This window comes from Fukomys damarensis, unplaced genomic scaffold, assembly GCF_012274545.1.
Source record: "Fukomys damarensis isolate Sample0158 unplaced genomic scaffold, DMR_v1.0_HiC HiC_scaffold_2, whole genome shotgun sequence".
NCBI lineage: Eukaryota > Metazoa > Chordata > Mammalia > Rodentia > Bathyergidae > Fukomys > Fukomys damarensis.
In genome coordinates this window covers 22,072,208-22,098,859 of record NW_022900914.1, presented here as the reverse complement: position 1 = coordinate 22,098,859, position 26,652 = coordinate 22,072,208, and the positions used below count along the sequence as shown (strand labels likewise).

Sequence of the window (26,652 nt, the reverse complement as noted above, 5' to 3'; positions counted from 1 at the left end):
CCACCCCCCCCCCCCGCAACACACACACATACAGTGAGAGGGGTCTGTGTTGGGCCCCAGGGGAAGTCTGTTGGAGCACTCTGCCCTGTTCTCAGGGTACCCCACATGGCTGCTTGCTCATGGAGCTGGCTGTTGAGTGTGGGGACCCCAGAATCTGAGCCCTGTGGGACTGGGTAGGTTGAGCACTGAGGACACTGACCTACCCATGCATGGTGCAGACCAGCTGCCCAAGGAGCCACCGTTCCCTCTGAGCACACGCTCTGTCATGGAGCCCATGTCCCTGAAGGCCTGGCTGGACAGTCACCGCAGGGAGCTGCAGTCGGGCACATCCCTCAGCTTGTTTGGGGACACCTATGAGACCCAGGTAACATGGCCCTGGACCACTCAGGGCATCTCCGGCAACCCAAGGAACTGGGAACTAATCTCAAACCCGGGCTAGGAGGGAGGTCAAGGCACTGCAAGCTGCTGGGGGTGGTAAGCGCGCGGGCAGGGAAGGGAGGATGTGAGCTGGATTGTTACTGTGTGTCCTGCCAGTCTGCTGAGCCATGCAAGCTGGGAGGACTCGTGAGAGGCAGTGGGGGCTTCCCCCAGCGTTGAGCACAGAGGCCCGAAAGTGTGTCTGCTTCGTGGGACAGATCAGAAGGCGGGGTGCGCAGGAAGTCCTGTGTTTATTGTGCCTCAGTTTGCTCCCTCGCACCCTGTGCAGTTGGAATTACTCACCCCGGCAGGGATGCTCGCTGGGTACAGGCCTGCCCCAATCCTGGGTCCCAGGGACACTTGCACCAGGAGCCCCTCCTGTCACAACCACAGCCACCCGCCTTGCACTGTGCTGCTCCTACTGCTTCCCCTTCCCACCCACAGTACCTGAGTCCTACTCAGGTGGCCCCGCAGGTCCAGGAGGCCACAGCCTCACCGTCCTCATCCCTCTTCCCTCTGCCAGCTTCAATGCCCAAGGGAGGGAGGGAGGTGAGCTGAGGGGTGTGTGACCCTGTGTGCCCAGGTGGGCCTCAGGTGCATGTGTGCGTGAGGGGCAGGTGTGCACAGGGCCCCCTTCTCCCTGCTCCCTGGGTCGCAGTCTCGGCTCATGGTGGTGCTGAACTCACCTCTCCTCTCAGGCCTGCGGTATGGTGGCCAGGGTCAAGGCCATCTCCTGTATGGGGCAGGAAGCACCAGAAAAGTCTTTTTCACCTCCCATCAGGTAATCGCACATGGACCAGGCAGCGGCAAGAGTTCAGGAGAGGACGTGGATGTGTGGCTGTGGCAGCTGGTACGTGGGGCCGCGCCTGGGCCTGGGACTCCCATAGCCTCCCCTGCAAGGTGGACCAGGACTTCCAGTCAGGTGTTGAGGCCTGACAGCTGTTGGGTTCTCCTGCTTTGCTTTCACAGGAGGGTTCCTCAGTGGTGACGATGGAGGGACAGCGCCTGGGCCTGGCCCCCGATGACAGCTTCCTGGTGCCAGCTGAGACCTCGTGAGTGGGCAGGGAGTACTTTCCCCACCAGCATGACTGTTCTCCCCTCCTTGGAGTCCTCAAGGTCCAGCTCTGCCTGACCCCTGCCCATCTGGGTCCCCACAGGTATGTGTGGGAGCGAGCACGAGACTCTGCGGCCCTGTCCGTGACCCAGGATCCTGCCCGCAAGAAGCTTCTGGGGTGACACTCTTGCTGTGGGCCCAAAGCAGCCAGGGTGTGCCTTGGTGCCATGGTGAGAGCCACCCTGCCGAACAGCTCTCCTGGTCCCCGCTGCTGCTCCGAGTATGGCGGCTGAGCACCTCAGTGCGCCCCTGCCAGGCCCCGACATCACATCTTCCACCCTCCTGCCACTCTCAGCTAGGGACGCCAGGCTCCTGAGGTGTTAGCAGCCCCCGCTTTCTCTTATCAGCCATCAGCCCCACGGTGTGGTGCCCCATCCCTCTGTCCCCACGGTGCACATGCCTGCCACCAGGAAGACCCTCAGTGAGGACTGAGGGAGGAGCATTACAAGTTCAATGTCAGCCCAGTCAGTTTAGCAAGATCCTATCTCAAAATGAAAAAAAAGAAGAAGAAAAAATAGGGCGGGAGCTGCAGCTCAGTGCAGAGAGTTGAGTTCAATCTCCAGTATCACAAAAGAATCATAATAAAATAAATAATTAAGGCCCCTGTGAATGAGGGCTAGTGGGTCAGCACGTGACTATCACAGGTGTCTGGCCCCTGGTGACGGGCGGTGTCTGGGATATCGGAGCACCAAGTGACTACAGATACGTATTGAATGGTTGGTTGATGAGTTGATTTAACTTGACTTAAAAAAAAAAAACATTCCTGTTGAGTTTGCTTCCCATTAACTGAAGTGATTTGTGTTACTGCAGAAAATACAGTAATTCTACAACACAGAACATCCCACCCAGGGTTAAGCGCTATTAATGGTTTAAGGGCAGGGCTCGGCTCACCTTGGGACTTCAGTGAAAGGTTGGTCAAGGTCAACTGGCAGTGCAGAAGCTAGGTCTGTACAGAACAGGAGAAGCCAGAGCTTCCTCTAGAAAAGAGAACCCGAACTTTGTCTCTGTGACCCCAGCCTGGTGGCTCACAGCTTTGAGGACAGCACAGAGACCTGACTTTGCCGCAGGGGCTTCTGGCCTTGGATGAGGGCATCTCCCTCACCTCTGTAACCCAAGGCTTTCCTTTCCTGCAAGCCAAGAGACATCACTGGCCTCCTCCAAATGCCCTCAGCCCATGCAGCTGGGACAGAGGCCTGGTGCGCCTAGGTGCACTGTGCAGTGCTGCTCTGTGCCAGAGCAAAAGGAGAACCCAGAATGTCCCAGGAGAAAAGTCACAACACAGCAGCCCAGAGAAAAGTAGTGGAGAGGGCGGGCCTGATCCAAAACAGATCATGAAAATTATGCCTTCTCTTTTTCTGAACACCTCCAGTACTTGTTATGTAGATGACCTTCACATTCTACTCAAACTCTCCAAGAAGGTGGCAGCACTGACTTAAGGAAGAGGCCAAGAGAGGTTTGAAAACCTTTGCTTCTTCTGTGGCCACAGCCCCTCTGTTCTCAGCCTCAGTCAGATGGGAGCCTGGGGTAGGAGTGAAATCTGGAGGATCCTTGGAGAGGGGGCAGAGGCCACACTGCATGAACCCTGGAGGATGAGGCAGAGTTGGCAGCACGTGGCAGGCTGCTGACCAAAGCCAGTCGGTAAGGGTGGGAGGTGTCAGGCCCTGGACTGTGTGAACCACCAGAGTCTGGTTTATCAGGAGCCCAAGACCTCACCTCCACCCACTGGCCCAGCTATAAGCTCAAGAGAAAACCTCTTGGTCAGACTGCAACATTTGTGCCTTGTTCAGAGCCCACCTTATTTTGTGCCTTGTTCAGCTCCCCACTCTGCAGTGAAGGCTGGGGTAGGGAGGCGCAAGGACTGACAGGGTGGCTCCGTTTGGGGGAGAAGCCCCCAGACCCCATGCCATGGCAGTAAAATTTGGCAGGGCAGTCCTCTGCCTGAGGGACACTTTATTATGTACACAGACTTGGGACCATCATAGACTGGAACCATCAGGGCTCTGGGAAGCACTGAAGATTGGGCTTCAGCAGGCTTGGGACACACAGCAGACTTGGGGACACACTGCAGGCAGACAGCACAAGCACTGGTCGCTGGAGGCCATGAGCAGGATGGTGGAGGTCTTGATTGCACTCCTCACCTCCTCCCTGTTGGCTCCACACTCCCTGCAGCCAGCACTGGCAGGGGAAGGAGACGCCACTCAGCCCCTACATATAAGGGAGGTGTGTGTGTGACCCTGACAGCCCAGGTCGCTAGAACCAGCTCCCACCTTCCGGAAGTTAACACGTCTGAGCATCCTGGGCTGTGAATACCTCCCTGCTCCCCCTGAAGACTGGAACACTAGGCCTTCAACAATGAAAACCCCAGGTGTTGAGTCACTGTGGTGGCCAGTGATGGAAACACTCATCTCACCTTTCCCTCACACAGGCCAAGAGAGTCCAGAGTCTTCTCTCAGGTCCCTGATCCAAGCAGCCCATGAAATTTCCCAGCATGAGCCCTCCTCTCCCCACTACTCCTCTCTCCCTCCATCTTCACCACTGTGCTGGGGTCAAGAGAAGCCTGGCTTCTCTGCCCCCACTTCCCCCACTATATGCCTTCTGGGCACAGTGCTGGGTGTGGAGTCAGTCCTGGGCCTGATGGGGAACAGTGTGGCCCTCTTCACCTTCTGCTTCCCCGCCGGACCAAGCCCATCCCTCTGTCCCCACAGTGCATATGCCTGCCACCCAGAAGACAATAAGGGCTCCTGGTAAGGGAGGAGAATTACAAGTTCAATGTTAGTGTTCCTGGTGAACCTAGCCATGGCTGGTTTTCATCATCCTACCCTTCGAGTGAACTAGCACTTCTCCACGAGACCTGTTTGGTACTTCGCCACAGTGACAGAAGGCTGACACAGAAGAATCTGCCCCCCAGCACTGATTCCAGTCTCAAGTCCATTACAGGAAGGGGATGAAACCTCAGCCTCACTCTGCTGGTACCAGGCACTGCACACGCTGCAGAGCTGACTGCTACTGGCCCCTGTCCTCTTGGTCATCATGAGCATCAGGCTTACCACCTGGTCCCTAGCCGGCCAGGTATGCAGTCCACAGGGCCGTGTGCATGCTGGCCATGCTGGTAACTGTCTGTGCCATCCGCTTCCTGCCCAGCACCATCTTGGTACAGTCCCATGGCCATCTTCTGGCTGTACACCTGGGGCACCCTGCTTACAGCCCTCTCACAGCTCCCTGACCTCCACCTGCCCTGGGAAGATCCTGGGCCCTGAGCACGTTGTGCTGATTCTCCGGCCCTATTCCCTCCACCAGTGCCGGGCCTGCTGGGCCTCAGAAGGAGCTTCAGGGCCCAGTGAGCAGCACAGCTCTACCTGGCCTGTGTGCCATGGGCTACAAAGGAGGTACCTCCCAGGACTGAGGGGCTTATGCAGGGGGCAGTGCCACAGGGGTAAGGCCTGGCCAGCCCTGGCCCGGAGGTCACTCCCTGGACTGTTGTCAGCACAGAGTGCCTCAGCCAGCTGGACACATCCGCAGGCCGGAAGCCAGGTGAGGCAGAGCAGGAGCCAGGTGGGTGGCCGGGCATTTTCAAAAGTGATTCCGAGTTGCAGGCTATAAGGGAGCCAACCTGAAAACCCAAGGGCACCTGTCTGGTCAAGCATCTTCGATGGACACCCTACTGGGCTAACAATGCATTCACTGAACAGTACTCCTTTTCATGATAGGTTATCATTTACATAAAATTTAATACACAAACATGTTCTATATTGGTTATGGATTCAAACATATGCATTAGTAGTATAATGTATTGAGTGATAAACCAAGAGAGGTGGCAATGGGAAGGTTACCCAGGTGACTACTACCTTGAGTGAAATTATCTTTGTGAAAAAACAGCTGAGAGTAACCTCTGAATGCACTTAGCATTGCTGAGTGGAGCATAAAGGAGTCGGTGTGATGAAGAAAGGAAAGTAGTATGTAACCACAGCTCCAAGTGCTCTGGCTGCTCAGACAGGGTGGCTAAGAATAGCATGGCTTTGGCAATTAGAAGTCATTACAGACTTCCAATTTCAGGGAGCGGCTTGGTGAGGGGCAGAGCAGGAGCCAGAGAGCATTTAGAAGGGGCTGAAGAATTAATGAGATTTGCAGAAATGGAAACAATTCTTTCCCCTTTCAATAAATGTGCCAGTAAAGGGAGGTAAGGTGAATGTGAGTGTGTGGGACCGAGGTTTTGGTGTTGCAGCTGTTCCATTGCTTCCTGGATTGAATGGCGAGGTTGGAATGCAGTAGCAGGAGAAGGGAAAGGAGATGACTGTGGTGGAAAGTGAGAGTGAGATGACCAAGGTATCTCACTCAGCATCTCACCCATACTGATTTCCTTAGACCTAGATGAAAACACTGAGATACAGAAGTTGCGTGATTTGCCCAAGGTCGCACAGCCAGAAAGTGGCAGGCCTACCTGAGTCAAGAAACTCTGCTGCCAGGCTCAAGAGGGTGGGAGGATGGATCCAGCCCACAGGTGGCAGGAGGATCCGTCCTTGGAAGGACACATCCTCAGCCGGGGGAAAAGTACCACTGCAGCAGATTTTGGGGTAGAGAGGAGGAAGGTTGCCAGGTTCTTAGGAGAGTTGACTCTCATCAGGTGAAGGCTTACGGAGGGACACATGATTGGAACAGCTGGTTCTGGAAGAAAAGTTCCCAAAGAAAAGCCTACAAAAGGACCACTAAGCCAGGAGCCAAAGGGTCCTGGACAGTTAAATACCCACAGCTCTGCTGATTATGGGGAATGCTCTGCCTATTGCTCCTCTTACTGCCAGGCCTAGAGGGGACAAGTTTGGGTCATCTATTAGGTGACCTGGCCTGCTGACCCCTCTGTAAGCTCAGGCCATGAGCTGTGAGGCAGAGGAAGAAGCAGTCCCCAGAGAAAGGCTATAGAGTCCCCGTGTGGCTGGGGACATGGACCAACTGGCCCGGCCTGGCCTGTTACCTCCCCTTGCCCTGGGGATGAGAGAGGGGACACAGCATGGAGGCAAGGGGCTTCTGGGGTATGCAGGTTCAGAGCCTCCCAGCTGAGCTACCATTTCAGCAAAGGACAGCCTAAAATCAGGCAGAATTTCCAGAAATTTATTGGAAACACGATACAAACTGATTAGTAGACAGCATTTTGTACAGATAGACGTCCACACCAAGACCATGCTGGAGTGCGCTGGCCTGGGGAAGCACTCTGGGCACCGAGGTGTGCTGGGGACAGTGACCTCAGGCCAGGAAAACCAGAGATGCACAAGAGAGGGACAGAGGGGCACACAAAAAGTAAAAAAAAAACCAACAACAAAAAAATAGGACATGGCTTTCCTGAGGGGAAACAGGGACAACTGTGAAGGATAAAGGTTCTCCCCTCTCTCCCAAAAGCACTTTCCTCTCTAGGAAACCCCAAGGGGGCTACAGAGAGGGCACAGGGCAGATCAAGGCCAGGGCTCGTGTGCCCTTTGTGCTGGCTCCCACCCCCATCCTGCTGTCGTGTGCTGGTGCTGACCCTGAAGGTAGCTCTCCAGGCCTGTGAACCATGCGACAGCTAAGGCAGGAGGAAGAGAGAGCCTGGTTTTCTCCCACTCTGCTCTCTGCCTGGGGGCATTTCTGGTAGGGACCATGCCTCCTTATGGCTCCATCTCCTACCAGATGGGCCTCTGTGGTCCCAGACCCACCTGGTGGCCTTGGCCCCTGGACTGTGATAACAGGGTCTCCTCACCTCCTTACTCCAGGTGGCCTCAGGGTGGTGGCAGCTTCCTGTTATTCCCCACCTCCACACTGCCTCAGCTCCCATTTCAGCTCTTGTTCTGTGTGAAACAAATCTCTGGATTAAAACTGCTCTGTGTTAAATACATACAGTGGTTCCTGCTTTCTGGATGGGCCCTGAGCGGTGTACAAGGTAGAGCTGCGAGAGGTTCTAGCAATAACCTCCTGTCTGTCATCCTCTTTTGCAGAGGACATCAGAGGTGGCGCTAAGGACTGAAGGACAGAGGAGGCGTTGCAGAGCTTGTGTCCTTGAACAGGAAGCCCGGTTCCAAGGCACACCTCACAGTATGTGCAGATGGTCTGGGCATGTCCACTCACACTTGCTGAACCATGGTGTCCCTCGGTTCCCTCCGATGTGGCCCCTTCACTGACATACACCGCAGCACAGTGTGGCTCCAGAAAGGGTGTGACTAACAGAAAGTCCTCAGCACCAAGTGCTCAGATCAGCAAAGGCAAAGGACAGGGGCTCATTAGCATCTACCTGACACCCCCTGGAGAGTTCCACTGCAAGGCTGTGAGCTTTCCAGAGACAAAACAAGAGCATGAGATCTCTGGCACATCATCTTCTCAGGGGATGGATCTGCAAAAGCAAGAGCTCGTACTAACAAGGTGAGGGGTGGCCTTGCTAGCACACGTGGCTCAAAACGAGCTATATGTTTCCCGAAGCTAACCGTGGATGAGGGCAGGAGTGAGTCCCTGCTCCTCCTCTGGCCTGGCCAGGCCTGACTCCAGACCTTCTGGGCCTGGGTGAAAGGTCTCCCCCAGCAGGGAGAGGGAATGGCGCCAGCAGCATGCAGTCATGGAGATGTGGCTAATTGTTTCTATCCTCAGCAGTCACTGTGTGGTGGGAGTCAGCAGAGGGGAGAGGAAGAGTGAGCAGTCACCTCCCCCCGTATGTCCATGGCCACAGTAAATACAAGGCAGGGGCGCAGACAGGCACAGACCAGGCACTGACTCCTCTTTTTCTTTAGAGAATAAACACCCCACAGACAGCTGCCTCCACTTCTGGGGTCTTTGTTGAAGGGATCTCTGTGTGGAAACCGGGGGAAGTGCCTGCCACCTCCATCTGTCTCTCACAGGGCACCTGACACAGGTCCTACCCTCAGGGGGCCTGAGCCAAGACCAGGACAGCTCTGAGGGAGAGTGGTGAGAACACCCCTGCCGCATCAACTGCACAGAAGGCTGAGAAGCCCAGGTGACTGCAAAACAGAAAGGACCAGGCAGCCTGCACCCAGAGAACTGTCCTCAGACATCACACACCTTGTTCACTACTTGGGCTGAGCCAGCCTTGGGTGACATTAGCATCATTTCTGTGCTCTCTCACTATTCCTGGGAGAGGGGTCAAAACAACTGTGGCTACTCTGCCCTGCAACAGCCCATTTGGGGCGCCTCACAGCAGCTATCCAATCGCTTCTCGGCCTTTTGGCTAAGATCAAGTGCAGCGGCTATCCAACTGCTGCCCAAGAAGGCTGCGGGGGCGGGTCAGACTCTAGTCGTCTTTCTCAGGCTGAGATCCTGTGCCCAGCAGCCTGTCTCTGCCAACGGAGAGGGAAGTGGCCAGGCTCAGTCTGTTCAGGGAGCTAACTGGAAACTGAGTTACTCTGATACCTGCAGCTCTGTGTAGTGGCAGCAGAGTGACCAGCTGGAATGCCACCAAGAGCTGGTGCCAGGGCATGTGCAAGGAGCCCATACCAATAAAATGGGGGTCCTGGGCCTAGGCACATGTGCTCACAGAAATACAGGGCCTCTGCATGCTTGTGCCCAGTCTTGGTTCTCTCTCCAGCCCTGGGGACACCAACAGTCTATCTGCTTAAAATGAACTGGTGCTTATATAGGCCCCACCTGGCTATGGTTCTGCATCAGCTGGTTTGTGTGTAAGGAAGCAGGGCAGTAAGCAAATGGCTTTGTCACAGTGACGTGTGCTTGGCACATTTAACAGCTGCTCTCCTTGGAGCTGGTGGGGGACCAAGCAGAGCTGAGCAGGACGTCACCTCTCTCCAGTGGAGGAGATGCTGAAAAGGGCCCCAGGGCTGCCAGGCAGTCCTTCCCTCTGTCACAGCCAGGTGACCTGCCTGAGGAAGGACAGGGTTGAGTGCAGGATGCAGCAGGGGATGAGTAAAACTTCCCCAGCAAGGAAAAAAGCAGCCTATTGGGGAAAAAGCTGAGACAGTAACAGCAGAGACAGGGAACACCAAGAACCGCGTAAACACTGGCACGTTTCTTAAGAAGCATCCACTCAGACGGATGCCATGTCCTCCTGTACATAATTACACAGCATGAAAGAGAGCGGGTGATGCATGCAGGCCGCCATTCCAGGGTGTGGGGCTCTGAAGAGCAGCGAGGGGTGGCGTGGCTCCCTCCTCCCCTTGGTGCTCAGGCAGCTCTGCTCTGGGACAGCGAGGTCTCTGAGAGGAAGCACAGCGCCACTGGTCCACGCGTGGAGGCGCAGATGCAGAAGGTGCACTCCTACAGGTCCTTCCCGGCCCATCAGGGCACGAGGAGGGCCCCTCTGACAGGGCTGCCTCCTTCCCAGGCACAGCTGTGAACATCAGCAGGACGGCAGCAAGTCTTGACGGTAGGGTGGAACGGGGGTAGCTCAGTCTGACACACAGCACGTGAGTTCTGGCAAAGCAAGAAACGAGGTGATGGTTAAAGGAGGAGTTCCGAGGGAAGACAAGGGGGTGGACAGGAGGAGCCCTCCCACCAACACGACAGGCTTCAGGGACAGGAGGTCAGGCACCCATTCAAATCAAAGCTCATGATGGTGTTTAAGGCTGGACCAAAGGGGAAGCTCACACAGGTCAGCGAAATAACTGAATGACACTGAAAAGCCCTAAAAGCTGGGTTTGGGGTGGGTAGGGAAAGGCTGCTGGCCAGGCACTGCAGCATGCCAGGCAGGCTTCCAAGCTTAGCAGCAGACTTCCTGGAACTTCCCTGCCTGATAGGAAGCGATGGGGAGCATGACTGGCTGGGAGGAGGCAGGACCATGATTAATCACCTCCAAGCAGGTACTCGTAGGGTGTGAACACGCTTTTTGTCACAGAGGAGTGAACTTCAATCCCCACAGTGTCACAGGGCTAGTCACTGTTCCTGTGTTCCTCCGCTTCCTCCAAGCTTTCAAGAGAAATAAGTAAACAAAAGCAGCCATGGCCTGCAAACCACATCACCACCATCACGGGTCTCTGGGTTATTGGGAAGGGAGCTGGGAGGGAGGGGATATGTGCTAAGGCAGGATAGAAACAATGCTCAGACATTCTCTCCCACTGTGCACCTGCAGCCAGGAGAGGACCCGGGAACGCTCACCTGCACAACCTCATACCATCGTGAGGAAGGGCTGCAGGATAGGGCAGAGCTGTGCCTTCACTTCGTGAGCCTTGCTGGAACAGGGAAGGCACAGGTACACAGCTTGGCATTAGATGTGGGCTCAGCAAGTATGTGCTAAAGACTCAAATTCAGTTTGGGTATCCATACACCTTTGCTTAATTGATCCTTTTGTAAGTTATATAACTGCATTATTTAACCTTCACCAGAACCTTGGGAGGATCAAAAAGGTCAGGAACTCATGCAAAGTCACGGTGAGTTAGCTGAGGAGTCAGGATTTGAACCGAGATCTTAATTCAGATGAAGTTCTTCCTTATATCCCAAGCTTCTCATTTTCCATCTAGCCCGATGTTCTTCTGCCAGCCCAGTAAGAGCACACTATCCATACGGTCCTCGCCAGGGTCTATGCTAAAAGTTATGTATGTGTCAGCGTCACTCAGCTCCCCAGCCTGTCTGCCTCTCTGGGGAGAGGGAGTTCTCTGTCATACATTTGTCCAAGTCCCTATAGAATTAAATCGAATGCTAGAAGAAGTACTTGTAATAGATCCTCAAGTTTCTGAAGTACCATGGTAAATTTGTGCTAAAATTTATGCTAAATCCATGGCTCCAGTTTCTAAAGCAACTCTATTCTAGGCAGCTCAGGATCTGGTGTTTGGACTCATGCCTTCCTTCTCCACACAGTCCATGGTTTAAGGTGAATATGCACCTCTCTGCACCCCAGCTGAAGAATCCCAGTGCTTACTACCTGTCCTTGTAAAGCTATCACTTCACTCTTGCCTGCTCAGAGCTTCCCCAGCCCTACTTCATTGCCTTGAAATAAGGAACAGGAGTCACCCATGGCATTCTAGACACAGAGGCTCTCAGCAAGGGCCCCAGGACAAGGTCTACATGGATTCCCAGTCCCTCCTGCACCACAGTGTAACCCAAATCATTTACCTTTCTGTTTATTCTTAAATGCATTCACCTACATTTGCCACTATTGTGTGCACTAACCCTAATTCACAAGCATTCATTTTGGTTTGTTTTCGTTTGCTTGTTGACAAAATGTTTCCTATTGGTTTGACTGCCCAGAAGTACTTGAAGGCCATGGACTTTGAGATTCTGCAAATTAGTCAACTAATGCAATGAAAGCAACTTCTTTAGGTTTCCAGCTGATGGCTTCTGAGTTTGTTGCCTTCCCTTCTGAAAATCGGAGAAGAAACCGCCTACAGCATTTGAGGTTGGAAAGCAGATAAGGAGTGATAACAGATTATGCACTTAAGCAATCGAGAGTGGAAAGCGGCAGTATGGAAAGTCAAGAGCCCAATTTGTCCGAAGAATCTTCAAAGGACTCAGGTGACCACAGCAGGTACCTCTGAAAGTCAGGGGGGGAACTAAAGCAAAGCAGATGAGTTAAAGGCCAAGAAGCAGTCCCAAAGCCCTCCTGACTCCAAACCCCAGTATGGATGTTTATTCTTCAGAGGGGACAAAACTGAGGGTCCCAGGACACCAGGCACCAAGTACATTTGAGGGCAGAACTGTAAATTCCCAAAGAGAGGAACCATGTGACCATCTGCCTGCTGAATGTGAGCTCCCAGAAAGCAGGTAGCCAAACCTTCTCACTCTGCAGATGAGAGAGAAGAAACGTCTCTGGGGAATCTGAGCAGCCCACAAGAATACAGTTAAGGAACCGGCACTTAGGGCTACCCAATCACCAGCTCACCATGGTCACTCTACTGTGAACTGCACCACATGCAGGCTCCAGCACGGAGCTTTCAATCTGATTATCAGCCTCCTACTCTTTTTTTTTTTTTTTTTTGCTTTATGATTAATTTCACCAATCTTTTTTTTTTTTGTCAGCCTCCTACTCTTAAACATTATTACAGAACAAAAGTCATTGGGAAAAAAACCTTTAACAAAAATAAATGTTTAAATAGGAAAATGGATACATATTGAGGATATACTCCTAAGTGAAATAAGTCACACATGTGTAAATATTGAATAGTTTCTCTGGTGTGAATAAACTACAATAATACATAATATCCTAATGATATAAGAGACAATGTGAAATAGGAAGAAAGGGGCTAAAGGTGTAGGGAAAGTAGGAAGGGTAGGGGAAAGCTAATAAGGGAAAAGAAAAAAGTATGAGAAAATGAAAAAATGGAAATGAAGTATTTGTAAAGGGAGAGGGGAGGAGGGGTGAAGGGAGGGCAGGGACAAGGGAAAAAAATGAGAACCAAGACCTGTCATGTAAAGATACAGGATCCCAATGATGAATGTAACTGTACTGTATACCTAGAATGTACCAATAAACTCAATGAGGAAAAAAAATGTTTAATATCAAAATCAATAAACAGAAGAATATAAACTGGACTGTTCTTGGGGAAAACTTAAAAAAAAATACCTATCATCCTCAGAGAAGGAATAATGATACATTATCCATGAAACATGTTATTTCTTTTAGTGGAGATAACTAAAGGGGAAAGAAGCCATAGAAAAACTGAGGAATTCTGCTTCTTAGAATGGTAGGCTAATTTATATTGGACTAAGCTGCCAGCCAGTAAACTGTGCAAAACACAAAAAGCAACAGCTTAGGGCCGGGGATTTAGCTCAGCAGTTCGGTGGCCTGCCTTGCAAGTGCAAGGACCCGAGTTCGATCCCCAATACAAAAAAAAAAAAAAAAAAAGCAACAATCAGGCAAAAACTGAAGAGGCTCTGCCTGTAGAACAAAGTGGGACTGGGTGAGAGCCACTCTACACTGGCTTTCCCTGTGAGCACTCCAAGCAATACAGGATCAGCACAGGCAAGAGCTGTGGTTGAAGTGGGCTGAGGAACCTGCCTCAAAATAAAAAAGAGGCTAGGAATGTAGCTCAATCTCCAGTACCAAGAACAAAAACAAAATAAAAATAAAACAAAAAACATGAAGAAACTCAAAAATTAAAAAAATGAAGTTGAGAAAGTCTACCAAAAAATAAAGTAAAAAACACAGATAGGGCCGGGGGATTTAGCTTAGTGGTGCCGCTGCCTGCCTCACAAGTGCAAGGTCCTGATTTTGGTCCCTGGTACCAAAAAAAAAAAAAAAAAAAAAAAAAAGAGATGGAAAACTGGAGAGAAACAAAATAGAAGGCCAGTCCAGCCAGTCCAGTACCAAACATCCTGCCCCTTTCTTCTGCAGAATGCCCTGTCCCAGATGTTCACTGTGGGTCGCCCTATTTTCCCATGACTCCCCCGATCTTGTTCACCACCTGCCTGCAGAAGACTCCACATGAGCCTGCAATCAGACATGACCGTGAGGTCTGTGTGCTTTAGGAATCTCCATCTAACAGTTACCTCTGGTTTGGGACTCAGTTTTATATTCATCGCTTTTTGTATTCATTTATATGTATATAATTGCTGACAAAAATAAATATTTGGTTGAGGAGGAAAATGCACAAATTATAACTCAGATGTTTCTTAGCTTGAAGAGTACTCAGTCATTTGGAATAGAAACCAGGAAACAGGGAGAGAAAATAATAAGCAGGGCTGAAAAGCTTAAAATGAGCCCAGTGGGGGTTTCTAAATCAACCAGACTGTGAGGAACATCCCACCTCCACTGCTGGGGTGCTGCAGAGTCAGAAGGCTTTCTCTCATTTCTTTGCTGGAACCCAGGAGATCAGTGGGAGTGAGGGAGCCTAAAATGACTGGGTTCTGGGGTTGGTCTTCACTTCCTACAGCATCAAGATCCAACGTGAGATCCCAGTGGCTTCCTCGGACATTCACACCCCCACTTGTGATGGCTGAGTCAGACCTTTTCCAGGTAAACCCTCTTCTCAGGAACCTAATCTCACTCTGTTGTTTCCTTGTTTCCTTTCCCAAACATCTAAGCTTTTCCCGAAGCTTGAGACCTAGCTCTCCAGTCTTCCCTGTCCTCAAGGTCACCCTCTGTGTGTCACTGAAATGAGGAACAAACAGATGGCTTGGTTAACAAATGAATGACTTCTGTAGGTAATCAGCAACAGTTAGTGGGAGGCCAGTGCTGGCTCTTACACCTGAGGATCTGAGTGATTGACTGTCAATCTTCTGGGTCCAGGACCTTCAGATATGACTGAGAGGGTCTCAAATCTAGACCTTTTTGGGTCTCCCAACTAGTATTTCCCTGAGGAACAAGACAGAAGTGCTCTCTGGGAGAAACTGTGGTATCAGTAGATCCAGGGATGTTCCCAAGGGTGGTCAATTTAGCATCTTTCCAGAATATTCCAAAATACCAAGTTGTTGATTCACTTGGGCCTGTCTTCTTCTCTAGTCCCTGCCCCTAAGAGAATACCCACGCCCTCAGACAATGCTTCAGCAACCCTGAAACCCATTCGGGATGTACCAGGTACTCTGCTATACTGCTTCACACCTAATAAACTCTGCGGCCATATGGTCCTTTGGAAAATAGTTTCGTTTTTTTTTTAAACCTCAAAGATTTTTTTAAAAATATAGTTAACCAGATTACACCATGTGAAGAGACCAGAAGTGAGTCTAGGGACAATTGATATTCTTCCATAAACAACACGTTAGAACATTTAAAAAAAATCTGTAGTCTTTTGAAATGGCACAAAATTGCTGACAGAAGGCAGTCTGGGCCTAAGCCTGCCTGGGAGTGCCATCAGCTGTCCCTGGCAGTCTATTTTTATTGGATTTGTGAAGACAGCAGACACGTTCCCAGAGCTCGATCACTGTACAGCAGCCCCCACCGCCCATTTCCCAGGGCTGGCACGCCAACAGTTGGAATTGTTGAATCACTCATTTCAGAAACAAGTCATCAAAAGGACAATCTTCACACCCCAGATCATAATATTATCCTTACAGAGGCATCCACAGTGGATACCCTCTTCATGGGAGAGTTAGAAAACGGTATTATTCAATGCAGAAGATAAATAAGAAAAATCGGCAGTGTGTGCAAATGTCCCAGGGGAAGAAAGCCAGAGAAGAGTGGATTAAAAGGAGCTTTATGATACAATTCATCTCTTCTCCTGGCCCAGAAGCCCTGACTCTGTCCTGCTGAACACTTGCCTCTCTTCTGTACCCATGGCTTTGACTTCTCTGACATACTGAGTCTGGATCCAATACCCCCAGGACGAAAGACGCGTCATCCTGGAAAAGATCAAGAGCACCTCCAGCCAACAGAACCAAAGCAAGCAATGATGTGGTCCCGGTGTGGGAGGGTGGGAGATCTGCAGGCTGACCATGCATGGGGCACTTGAGCGCATGGTGTCTTCTTATTCTTAGGGGGCAAGGAGAGGATGTAGCCCACCTCCTCTTCTCCTCTCTGGAATGTTTTATGATTCAGCCTTTACTCTGAGAATACTATGCTGTCTCAAGATCATGATGCTCTGGCCCTCTGCTACCAGGCTTCTAATTACAAAGCCTACAAGTAAATCCTTTTTTTTTTTTGGTACCAGGGATCAAACTTGGGTTCATGTGCTTGTCAAGCAGGAGCTGAAACCACTTAGCTAAATCCCCAGCCCTAGTCCCTTCTTTTTTGTTGTTGCTCTTTGAGATAGACTCAAGCTATGCAGTTTAGGCTGTCTTTGAACTCACTATGTAGCCCAGGCTGGACACAAACTCGATGTGATCCTGCCTTAGCCTCCTGAGTGCTGGGATGACAGGCGTGCACCACTGTGCTGGGAAGTAAGTCTTTTCTATAACCTAATTTCCAACTTCAATGCCCCTCAGAATTACCTAAGCATGGGTAATTTCTCTGTACAGCTACTGGGCTCTTCTAAAGCACAAATATACATTGCAATATACTCATTTACCTTTAAGCAAATCCTTGAGTCTTTTTTTTTTTTTTTTTTTTTAAGATCTTGCTGTATTGCTCAGGTTGGCCCTGAACTTTCTGGCTTAAATGATCCGCCTGCCTCAGCCTCCCAAGTAACTGAAACTATAAGGAGGTGCCACCAAGCACAGCACTAAAAGTCATTTTTCAGACTCATACTTTTAAGTGAGAAATATAGTTATAAAAAAGTACTGATATTTTGTTTGTATAAAATTCACATGATTTTGTTTGACATCTTAGTGATTTTCCAAAAAACTTTCATAGCAGCTGTTGAAATGTGAGATAGAATCCCTAGTCTTAATGAATACTATGACAATGATGGAAAAGTACACAATTTGATTCAAACACATTTCACTTTAAGGTGATCCTGTGACTTTTCTTTCCTTTTCCCCCTCTCCCTAAACACCAGTATAGCTCTTAAGCCCCAACTTCAGGAAAAGGAATGATTTTATAGGAGAACGAAGCAGGAAATGGGAGGAAAGGGGTTCTGTTGGACAGTGTTGGTTTCATATGTCAGTCTGAGCAAAGAAAAACTCCACTATATTTCTCTACATATTTGCAAACATATACCTGTCTCTTATACACAGAAAATAGAAACATCTACCATACTCATGCTGCTCTCAACGCTCAAACCTGGTTCCTTACTGATCTGGAAGAAAACACTAGGCTTGGAGTTAAATTCTATTGCTGTTACTTGCTAGCAGTGTGACTTGAGCAAATTTTTTAACTTCTTTGAGCTCTGATGTTTTTCATTACTTGAATGCAGGTTTGGGCCAGGAATGGCGGCCCATCCCTGTAATCCCAGTAGGTGGGAGGATGAGGCAGGAGGATTGCCATGAGTGTGAGGACAGCCTTGGCTACATAATGAGTTCAAGGGCAACCTGAAGTAAGACTGTCTCAAAAAAAAAAAAGAAAGAAAGAAAAAAAAGAAAAGCCAGGCATTTAGCTCAGCGGCACCAGGCCTGCCTCGTGAGCACAAGGTTCTGAGTAAGGCAAATGCAACCTGCACTTTACAGATGTACAAAGGAGAAAGCAGGGTCAGGGGAGAAAGCAGGTGCAAAGAAACCAAGTGATCTGCCCAAGGTTACACAGGAAGAAATCAGAGAAGGTCACAACTGACGCCATCTGACTGCGAACACTCAGGTACCTGCCCTCTGCCCTCACAGCACAGACAATCTCATCCCTCCCGTGCCCTCTCCCCTGCTCTCTCACACATGGACAGGTCTCCCTTGCATGGCTCTTCTGCCCCGATGCCAGCAGGGCCTCCCCTACTCACAGTCCTGGAGTAACTGAGTAGACTGGATGTGGCAGATACTGTGCTCCATCCACTTCCTGAGAATATGTATGTCATCAGAGCATGTGTGTGTGAGAAATGGGGGAGACAGGAAATGCCCACAACAGGATGCAGTGCGCTGCTGGGCCAACAGCCTGAGGGAAAAGACAGAGTGTCTGCTGCCCCATGAGGTACTGGGCGCATCAATCATTCTGAGCTGCTTTTTTTTTGTTTGTTTGTTTGTTTGAGACAGGGTCCCACTATGTAGTGAGACTGACCTGGAACTCACTATGTAGCCCAGGCTGGTCTCGAACTCACAGTGATCCTTCTGCCTCAGCCTCCCGAGTGCTGGAAGTACAAGCATGCGCCACCCCGCCCAGCTTCTGAGCTTCATATTTTTTTTTCTTCTTTTTTCTGAGCTTCATTCTTACTATCATTAGTGACACCTTGTGCTAAGGCTCCTCCTGCACACAGACTTCACTGTCACCCTCAGAACTGAAGTTCCAATGAGTTGGTCACAGAGTCTGACTGGCACAGAGCCGTGGAGTTAGCTTCACAGAGCACATGGAATGCTGGGCCCTTGACCCTGGTCAACAGCGGGGCCTTTAAAGGGCCTTCACCAGAGGCACACAAAGACAGTGACTAGGCAGCTTGTAATCTCAGCACTCTGAGATGCTGAGGTAGGAGGTCTGCAAGTTCGAAGGATAACCTGGTCCCTTAGTGAGATCCTGTCTCAAAACAAAAAAATTTAAAAGGACCCGAGATGTAGCTCAGTGTAAAGGCCCTGGATCCCACCCTCCTACCACCATAAAAAAGAAAAGGGGGAGAGTGACTTTCAGGAAGGCAGTAAGAAGTTGTCCATCATCTTTAGAAATGCCAGGCAAAATCCTTTCTGCTAGCAGAGATCAAGAGACTGACCATCACCAAGAACTCAAAATGCAAAGGTGGAAGATGAGTGGAGGAGGCAAGCCATCAAGGAGGAAATCTCAGCCCTGAAGCTGAGAGACCTCAACATTTCAGTAGAAGCTGGTTTTGTTTCCAGTTAAATTAGTTCCATCCATCAATATCCTGTTTGGTGTGCCATATGGCTCCCCATTATGCCAGAAGGTGGTGCTAGAGAGCCTGCAGGACAGAAGGAGCAGGGAGGGGCAGGTTTCTTCCTGTGCTGGTCACTGACCCGTTCAGTAGCAGTACCAGTGTGTTCCAGAAGCTGCCTCTTCACACCTCCTGAGGATGCCTGAATTGCTTCTCAGAGGTTGGGTTCTGGCTCCCGAGGCCCCCTTGAGCGTCTATGTTATAACCCCCACTTCCTTATGCTCTCTCAACCCGAAGAGTGGCTGTTTCCTGTACCTGCCATGTTCCCTGTTCATCTATGCTGTCTACCAGGGTTGGTCACATTGATTTCTCATACTGAATTAACTATTAATTTATGCAGCTTCTACTTTTCTGGTAGAACCTAATACAGCATAATCAAGAGCCAAAACTTGATCTATAACAGCAGTGAACAGCACAGATTCTGGGCAGGGTATGGTGGTGCGCGCCTGTAATCCTAGCACTCTGGAGGCTGAAGCAGGAGGATTGTGAGTTCAGGGCCAGCCTGGATTACCTACTGACTTCAAAGCCAGCTGAACTACATAGCAAAACCCTGTCTCAAAAAAGGGTGTAGAGCCAGGCGTGGTGGCGCATGCCTGTAATCCCAGCACTTGGGACCCTGAGGAGGAGGATCCTGTGAGTTTGAGACCAGCCTGGGCTACACAGTGAGTTCCAGGTCAGTCTACTACATAGTTATCCCAGCACTTGGGACCCTGAGGAGGAGGATCCTGTGAGTTTGAGACCAGCCTGGGCTACACAGTGAGTTCCAGGTCAGTCTCAACTACATAGTGAGACCCTGTCTCAAAACAAACAAACAAACAAAAAAAAGGGTGTAGATTCTGAAGCTAGTCACAAGTAAGTAGGAATCCCAGTTAATCTACAAGGAGTGATCAAAATACATGATATATGGTGAATAAAAAACTGATTACAATAAAATACACATTAACTCCTCCCCAAAACACTCCCCCACACTGATCCTGCTGTTCTTGGCACTTCTGAAGGAATTCTGGAAGTCTTCTTTCATAAGAGGTGCAATCAAAACACAGTGAACGCTGCCTTTTGGTGCCATCCAACAGAAAGGCGGGCTCATAAAACACTTCGGTGTGTCCTCATCTACCTTATTCACTGGGTCTGGAGTCATGTGACTTCTGGCTCTTCTCCAAAGTCAAAATGACCACAAAAGGTAAACAAATCAATTCAGGACACGAGAGCAGCCATGAAAGTATAACTGAAGACAGACGGGGGAGCAGTATTTTAAGGGGGATTGATGGCTATGTGTCTCTACGTAATATATAAAAAACTTAGAAATTCACCATATTTTTCTATCATACCACATACTGTCATACCTAAGAATGGAAATTTTAACTCACCTCTCTAGGTCACATTTCTTTAATCACTTTCCTTTATACAATTAATAAAATCTAGTAGCCTACTCAGTACCAGGCACTGGGTAAGGCACAGCGGTGTAATAGCGTGCAAAACAAATTCCTTGACCTCCTAGATCTTCTGTTATGTGAATTAAAGGAGGCAACACAGGCAAGGGAGCAAGCACAGTGCAGGGCACACTGTCCTCAGCCTTCCCTTCCATACAGTGATGGCAGAGCAAAGACAAATGGACATTGAGAATCAAGGGGGTCAACAGCTGGGTCTCTGAAGAAAATGAGACAGAGGTTGTTCCCCAGCAGGTCACTGTCACAGCAAGCATTCTTGAGTGCTCTGTCCAGTCCTCCTGCTCAGAGCAGAAAAGCAACGGCCTTGTGGCAGCAGTCACTCAGAGGGAAGTGGGACAAACCGGCCCCAGAGAAGGAGCACTACAAGGCGGCATTGTAAAGGAGACCAGGACCCATGCTGTGGAGCACCAGGTGCTGCCTGACAACAAGAGCTGCAATGCATGGCTCGGACTGGGGGTCCAGAACCGCACAGAGTGGAGGAGGAGGAAGATATTAGAAGGCTGTCACTCTGCCATCAGTCACAATAACAGACTTTTCAAATGTGTAACAATTCCAATCTACGCTTCTGCAGCAGGACTGTGCACCAGAGAGGTGGCAAGAGGAAAAGAAAGATTCCAGGTTCTATTTAAGCTTCAACCCAAGGAGAAGCTGAAAAGAAATCTAATCTCTACATGTTGGCATCATCATTCCTTGGGTTTCTATTATTCATATCAAGCATTTTGGGGCATGGATGGCCAATGTTTTTATTAGTATGAAGGTATTTCTGCAAGACTGCTATGTGGCCAGATTCTCAAAAGCCTTATCTACAGCACCCTGAGACCTCATAAATGCTAACTAGACATTCCCCCATTATTTATTTACTAATTTTTACATGATTGTGACTATCAAAAGTCATGCTAGGGCCAGAAATTTAGCTCAGTGGTTCCGCCGCCTGCCTTGCAAGCACAAGGTCCTGAGTTCGATCCCCGGTACCAAAAAAAAAAAAAAAAAAAAAAAAAAGTCATGCTAAAGGAAAGCAAACCTGGGAAATTATTATTAGAAGGTCTATTTCACAACCTTGCTCTCACTGTTGCTGAAGGAATTTAGAGTTCCATAAGGCATGAAAAGCCTGAAGAGTTTTATTCACAAATAAATGTCAACACTTAAATAATAAAGACAGTTTCAAAACTCCAAGACTATTGAAATGAACACTTTATACTGCCTGGATGATTTATTACAGTAATCCAAATGGTAAGATAATTCAATTCTACCTGAAGGGTCATTATGTGGTCAAGTCCGAGAAAAGTACTCTGGGTGAGAGGTGATATTTCTTGGTGTTTCAATTTTAAACAAATTATTATTTCTGTATTTAGTACATCACCCAGGTAATTCCTTTCATAATTTGTAGCACTCTTCAGCAATTAAAACTTTTATAAGGTTAAGGAAATAAGGTACAAATGCCAAATTCAAAACGATCCACAGAAAACTGAAGAATCCCCCAGAGAGCACTGATGTCTCAGACATAAGGCAAAATAATCTCTTCGCATCGGAAAACTTCAAATGAGCAGTGAGTGTGCATCACAGCAAGAACATTATTACCCAGCAGAAGCAACCTGCTAAACAGACTTCATCTCCAAACCAGGCTCCTAACAGATGTGAGCAAAAGGTACCTCCTAGGAAATGGAGAAATTTCACTTGGCACAATGTCTTCGCTATGGCACATGGCAGTTTTCCCTCTTAATCCCCTTAACACACATTCACATCAATCATGGAGAATCTGTAATACAGTCTTGGACTTGGTGGATGACTGGCCCAGGCAGGTTAAGGGCAGAAGGCCCTGGCCAATCAGAACAGCTTCTAGTATTCCTGAGCCTACATACCATCCAGGCCATTGTGATGACTGTAGTTCCTTTTCCCCAGAATGCTCAGAGATGTGTGATTCGGGGTGGTCAGCATCCGCTTGGTAGCTGGGGTCTGCAGGCTTGGTGTAGATCGAATTACATTAGGCTTCTTCGCAGGATGGATCTCTGACAGGAGGGAAAAAGGTTTCTCAACTCAGAAGAAGGTATTATATTCTCTACACAGTCACACTGGCTGATGGCACACATCTTATTTCTTAATGAGCTGAGAGTCGGGTCCTCAGGAGCCTGCCATAGACTTGCATAATGAAGCAGCTCCAAGTGATGTTGCCATGGCTCTGCTTATCAAGTAAGCAGTTTTTCCCCTGCTGGTCAGAGCTTTCAGCTTCAGTTGTTAATACAAATACAGAAAAAAGCCACTTCAGAAGGTCACTTATGGTGTGAGATTTACTAAGGGAATAAAGCATCTGACTCTTCACAGAATTGCAAATCAAATGATTATCTGAAGAGGTGGCCTCAGAAAAAAACACCTCTGTGCTCTGTCCGGCTAGGAACATGGAGCATGTCTAGTGTGAGGTACCAGGGATCAAACTCAGGTCCTTGCACTTGCGAGGCAGATGGTGGATCCATTGAGCTACATCCCCAGCCCTAGGGTGAGTTATTTGAAAACTAGGACTTCTCCTAAGGCTCTGCCACCAAGGTGTGGGACCACGGTCAAACACCAAACACTCCCAGCCCAGACTTTTTTTTTTTTTTTTTTTTTTTTTTTTTTTTTTTTTTTCGGAGACAGGGTCTCACTATGTAGTTGAGATTGACCTGGAACTCACTATGTAGCCCAGGCTGGTCTCAAACTCACAGCAATCCTCCCGCCTCAGCCTCCCGAGTGCTGGGATTACAGGCATGTGCCATACCACACCCGGCTCCAGAATTTTTATAATACGTGAAATCTGAAACCAAATTCCAAACCAAATACAATGAAATCTGAAACCAAATTCCAAATACAATAGTCAAATAATAGGTGAAATGTTTTGATTAAAGACATATAGACAAAAAGTGAAATGTAGGTGGTGTGTGCGATTAAGAGAAGTATATTTGTTGTGAGCCACATAGCCCAGAATTATGATTTTTGGTAGATGGACAGAAACTGCAATATTGTAGGACTTCAATTTAAGAACCACAGCCTGTTACCAATACCTTTTCTCCAAAGCTGAACCTGCTTGCCAACTATGTGCAAAGCCAGTTTGTCCCACCTCCCACCCAAGGTTAGAGCCAAAGTGGCCTGATTTACTGAAATTCAGAAAGAACCATTTGAATTGTTACAGTTTTTACATCTTGGTCTGGTCAAAATCTTGTGCTTAAAAAAAAAAAATCTTACACTTGTCAAAATTTAGGAATGGCTTAATACTACTCCCCAAATAGTGGTTTTTTTTCAACATGGCACTGAAAGTTTGCCAGTCTCATTTTTCATTATAATTTCCATCCTCTGTACTCCATCTTGACCAGGCAATGTACTTCCCTAAACTTTTCAGGTTTCTAGACTTATTGAAGCCTTTATCCATCTAGTACTCTTGGCTTCATGAAAGAATACTTTTTTCCTATTTTTCAATCCATTCGAATCTTACCTAACTTTCAAGGTTGAGATCAACTATTACTCTCTTCAAGCAGGCTACACTAACACTCATCAGAAACAACTTCCCCAAGGGCTGGGGATATAGCTCAGTGGTAGAGCCCTTGCCTGTCCTGGATGAGGCCCTATATTTGATCCTCAGCAACACACACACACACACACACACACACACACACACACACGCACATGCACACTCCTTCCTCCAAATTCTCAATGCATATTAAAACTTGATTTTTTTTATAGCATCTTTTGCTTTATTGTTCTTACCATGTACTTTCACCAAGATTTTGAAGGGCAAGGTCATACTCATCTTGGTGTTCCTCAAATGATGTACTATAAGTATCTTGAACATATTAATACTCAGAAATATGTTATGTAAGGATGAGGTTCAGCCAAGAGCAGAACAATTCAGGGCTTATCTGGTAGGGACAGAAACCAATTTTCCCACAGGAGAAACACACAATGCCTATGGAAAAGCTGACTAGAACATAATGTTATATTCTATAATTTTACGATCAGGTATATTCCCTTGCAAGGTGGGGAATACAGACAGCACTGTTAAGGGCATTATCACCACTACTTCAGCCATGCCTGTAAACTGTTTGGTATTTTTTATTTATTTATTATTTATTTTGTTTTGTTTTATTTTTTTGAGACAGGGTCTCACTACATAGTTGAGACTGACCTGGAACTCACTATGTAGCCCAGGCTGATCTCCAACTCACAGCGATCCTCCTGCCTCAGCCTCCCAAGTGCTGGGATTACAGGCCTGTGCCACCACACCTGGCTTAACTGTTTGGTATTTTGGGAGAATATCAAAGCAATTCTTAAATCCTTGAGAAATAAAACAAAAAAGTGGCAGAGTAACATTAAAGATGGAACTATGAGCTTCTGAGTACAGGGACATGTTGATGAAGACCAGATAATATACCAAGTTCAAAGGTTCCACTCTGATTTTTAAAAGTCTGGATGTCTAAATTCTGAATACTTCATAAGTACAACTTCCTGACAGAACAATAAGGTTAATGAAACTCTGAGTTTAAATTTCACTTTTATGAAGAGAGTGAAAGAGAAATATTAGAAGCACAAAAACATGCCATTCTTGCTTCTAGTGTAGGATGACCCATTGTTTTATAAACTATTCATTTTTGGATTTAGCTCAGCGGCACTGCACTTGACTCAAGTGCAAGGTCCTGGGTTCGATCCTAGGTATCAAAAACAAAATAACCTATTCATCTTAAAGCTTTTTAAAGTTACCACTTAATATTTTAATATTCCTATTTTAAAGTATTCCTAATTGTGATATTTCCACATGTGGAAAGAGCCATAATCTTTGGAGATTTCTCATTTAGGTGGCTTAATAAAAACCAGGAAGAAATACAAATGCTTCCCTTTCAAAGTAAACCTTAACTGGCACACTGAAACTGTAACTTTGAGGGGTGGGGGTATGAGGGTTCATATCCAGTGTCTTGCACATGGTAGGTAAGCGCTTCACCACTGTGCTTTACACCCAGCTGTTCAGTATTTTGAAAATGCAGGCTACAGATCAATTTGATTTATTATTTTCCTAAGAAAAATGTAAAGCTGATGTGCTGGTGCACACCTGTAATCCCAGCACTTAGGAAGGTGAAGGATCACCATGAGTTTGAGCCACCCTGAGCTACAGAGTGAGTTCAAGGTGAGCCTGAATTACAGAGCAAGTCTATATCAAAACACAAAACAAAGGCCAGGGATGTAGCTCAGTGGCACCACACCTGCCTGGCAAGCTCATGGTCCTGAGTTCAATCCCTGGTACAAAAAACCTCCCAAAAAACAAATAAAGTAAAGCAATCCTATATTTAAAGGTGTGAAATAAATTAGAGATACAGTGATACCTCCATACTCATTGTTAATTAGTTCTGAGAGGCACAATAAATACCAAAAGCAACCAGTACCAAACCAAACTGTTTTGACTGGAAAGGGTAGTGAGTCACAAGGCAATCAACACCAACCACTCTAACTTGCAGGTTGAATACCAAACAAAGGATGAGTATAAGAACAAATTTTTGCATCAAAATGTGTCAAGTACCAAATTTGATGAGTTTCAAAGCAGTCAAGTGCTAAGATATGACAGTAGAAAGATCCAAATAAAAATATTAAGCTTGGGCCGGGGATTTAGCTCAGTGATTCCAGCACCTGCCTGCAAGCACAAGGACCCAAGTTCAATCCCTGGCACCCCCACAATATTAAGCTTACCCTATAATGAATTTATTTCCCCTTTTGCTTAATCTATTTCCATGAAAATAATTTTTATGCTATTGTTTTGCAAAAAGTAAATATAACCATAATTGTGTTGCTAATAAAGTTTTTTTTTTGCGTGTGGTTTTTTTTTTGGGGGGGTACCGGGGATTGAATTTGGGTCCTTGTGCTTGCAAGTCTGGTGGCAGAACCACTGAGCTAAATCCCCGGCCCACTAATAAAGTTTCTAAACCAAAATAAACTATGCATACAGCAATATTCAATTTCACCCATCTGAATGGCTTGAATTTAGTTTAGATATGCACTTGAAATGGCTGAGTGTAACATGTAGAAATTATTTTTTCTTTTCCACCATTACAAAATACCCACCTAAATACCCAATGATATATGCCAAAGGCTTCCTAGTGCTTTTGCCTTTCAGTGGACTTCCAGATAGTTCGGCATGTCTGTCTGCATCTGAGGAGAGAAAGAAACAGAGAGATAACCAATAAGGCGTGTTTCACTACCTATACTACCCACACCACAAAAATAAGAGGTGCAAGTGGAAAACAGTGCAGAGTATCTGCTATATTCCTGCATGATTTACCAGTGGGTTTAGGAAAATTGTTTCTGGTTCTGGATCTCAATACTGAATGATGGATTTACATTAGAACACTCACTGTAAAGCCTGTGTGAATGCTCCTAATACCCATCACATGCACAGCTTTCTCAGTGTGTGCCTACGTGA

General features: G+C 47.8%; 2 protein-coding genes across 10 annotated transcripts in view; one reads left to right on the top strand and one right to left on the bottom strand.

Annotated features, from left to right (window-relative positions):
- The window catches only part of Haao (3-hydroxyanthranilate 3,4-dioxygenase), an 11,597-nt gene extending 9,926 nt beyond the window's left edge, over positions 1-1,671 (top strand). The window contains exons 7-10 of one of the 2 annotated variants that reach the window (XM_010621513.3): positions 219-364; positions 1,199-1,267; positions 1,387-1,469; positions 1,575-1,671. In XM_010621513.3, coding sequence (XP_010619815.1) covers positions 219-364; positions 1,199-1,267; positions 1,387-1,469; positions 1,575-1,653 — 377 coding nt within the window. In that variant the 3' untranslated portion in view covers positions 1,654-1,671. Of the gene's footprint in view, positions 1-218; positions 365-534; positions 613-1,198; positions 1,268-1,386; positions 1,470-1,574 lie in introns of those variants that run through there. The other variant, XM_019207109.2, reaches the window with a different exon arrangement.
- Positions 1,672-1,803: 132 nt separating this feature from the next.
- Mta3 (metastasis associated 1 family member 3) overlaps positions 1,804-26,652 on the bottom strand; it is a 214,369-nt gene continuing 189,520 nt past the window's right edge. For 5 of the 8 annotated variants that reach the window (XM_010621506.2, XM_010621507.2, XM_019207107.2 and 2 more), the window contains exons 15-18: positions 26,295-26,381; positions 22,082-22,228; positions 10,302-10,417; positions 1,804-9,925 (exon numbers count right to left, since the gene is read on the bottom strand). In XM_010621506.2, the coding sequence (XP_010619808.1) occupies positions 10,341-10,417; positions 22,082-22,228; positions 26,295-26,381 (311 nt within the window). In that variant the 3' untranslated portion in view covers positions 1,804-9,925; positions 10,302-10,340. Of the gene's footprint in view, positions 9,926-10,301; positions 10,418-10,606; positions 10,681-22,081; positions 22,229-26,294; positions 26,382-26,652 lie in introns of those variants that run through there. The other 3 variants (XM_010621509.2, XM_010621510.2, XM_010621508.2) reach the window with 3 other exon arrangements.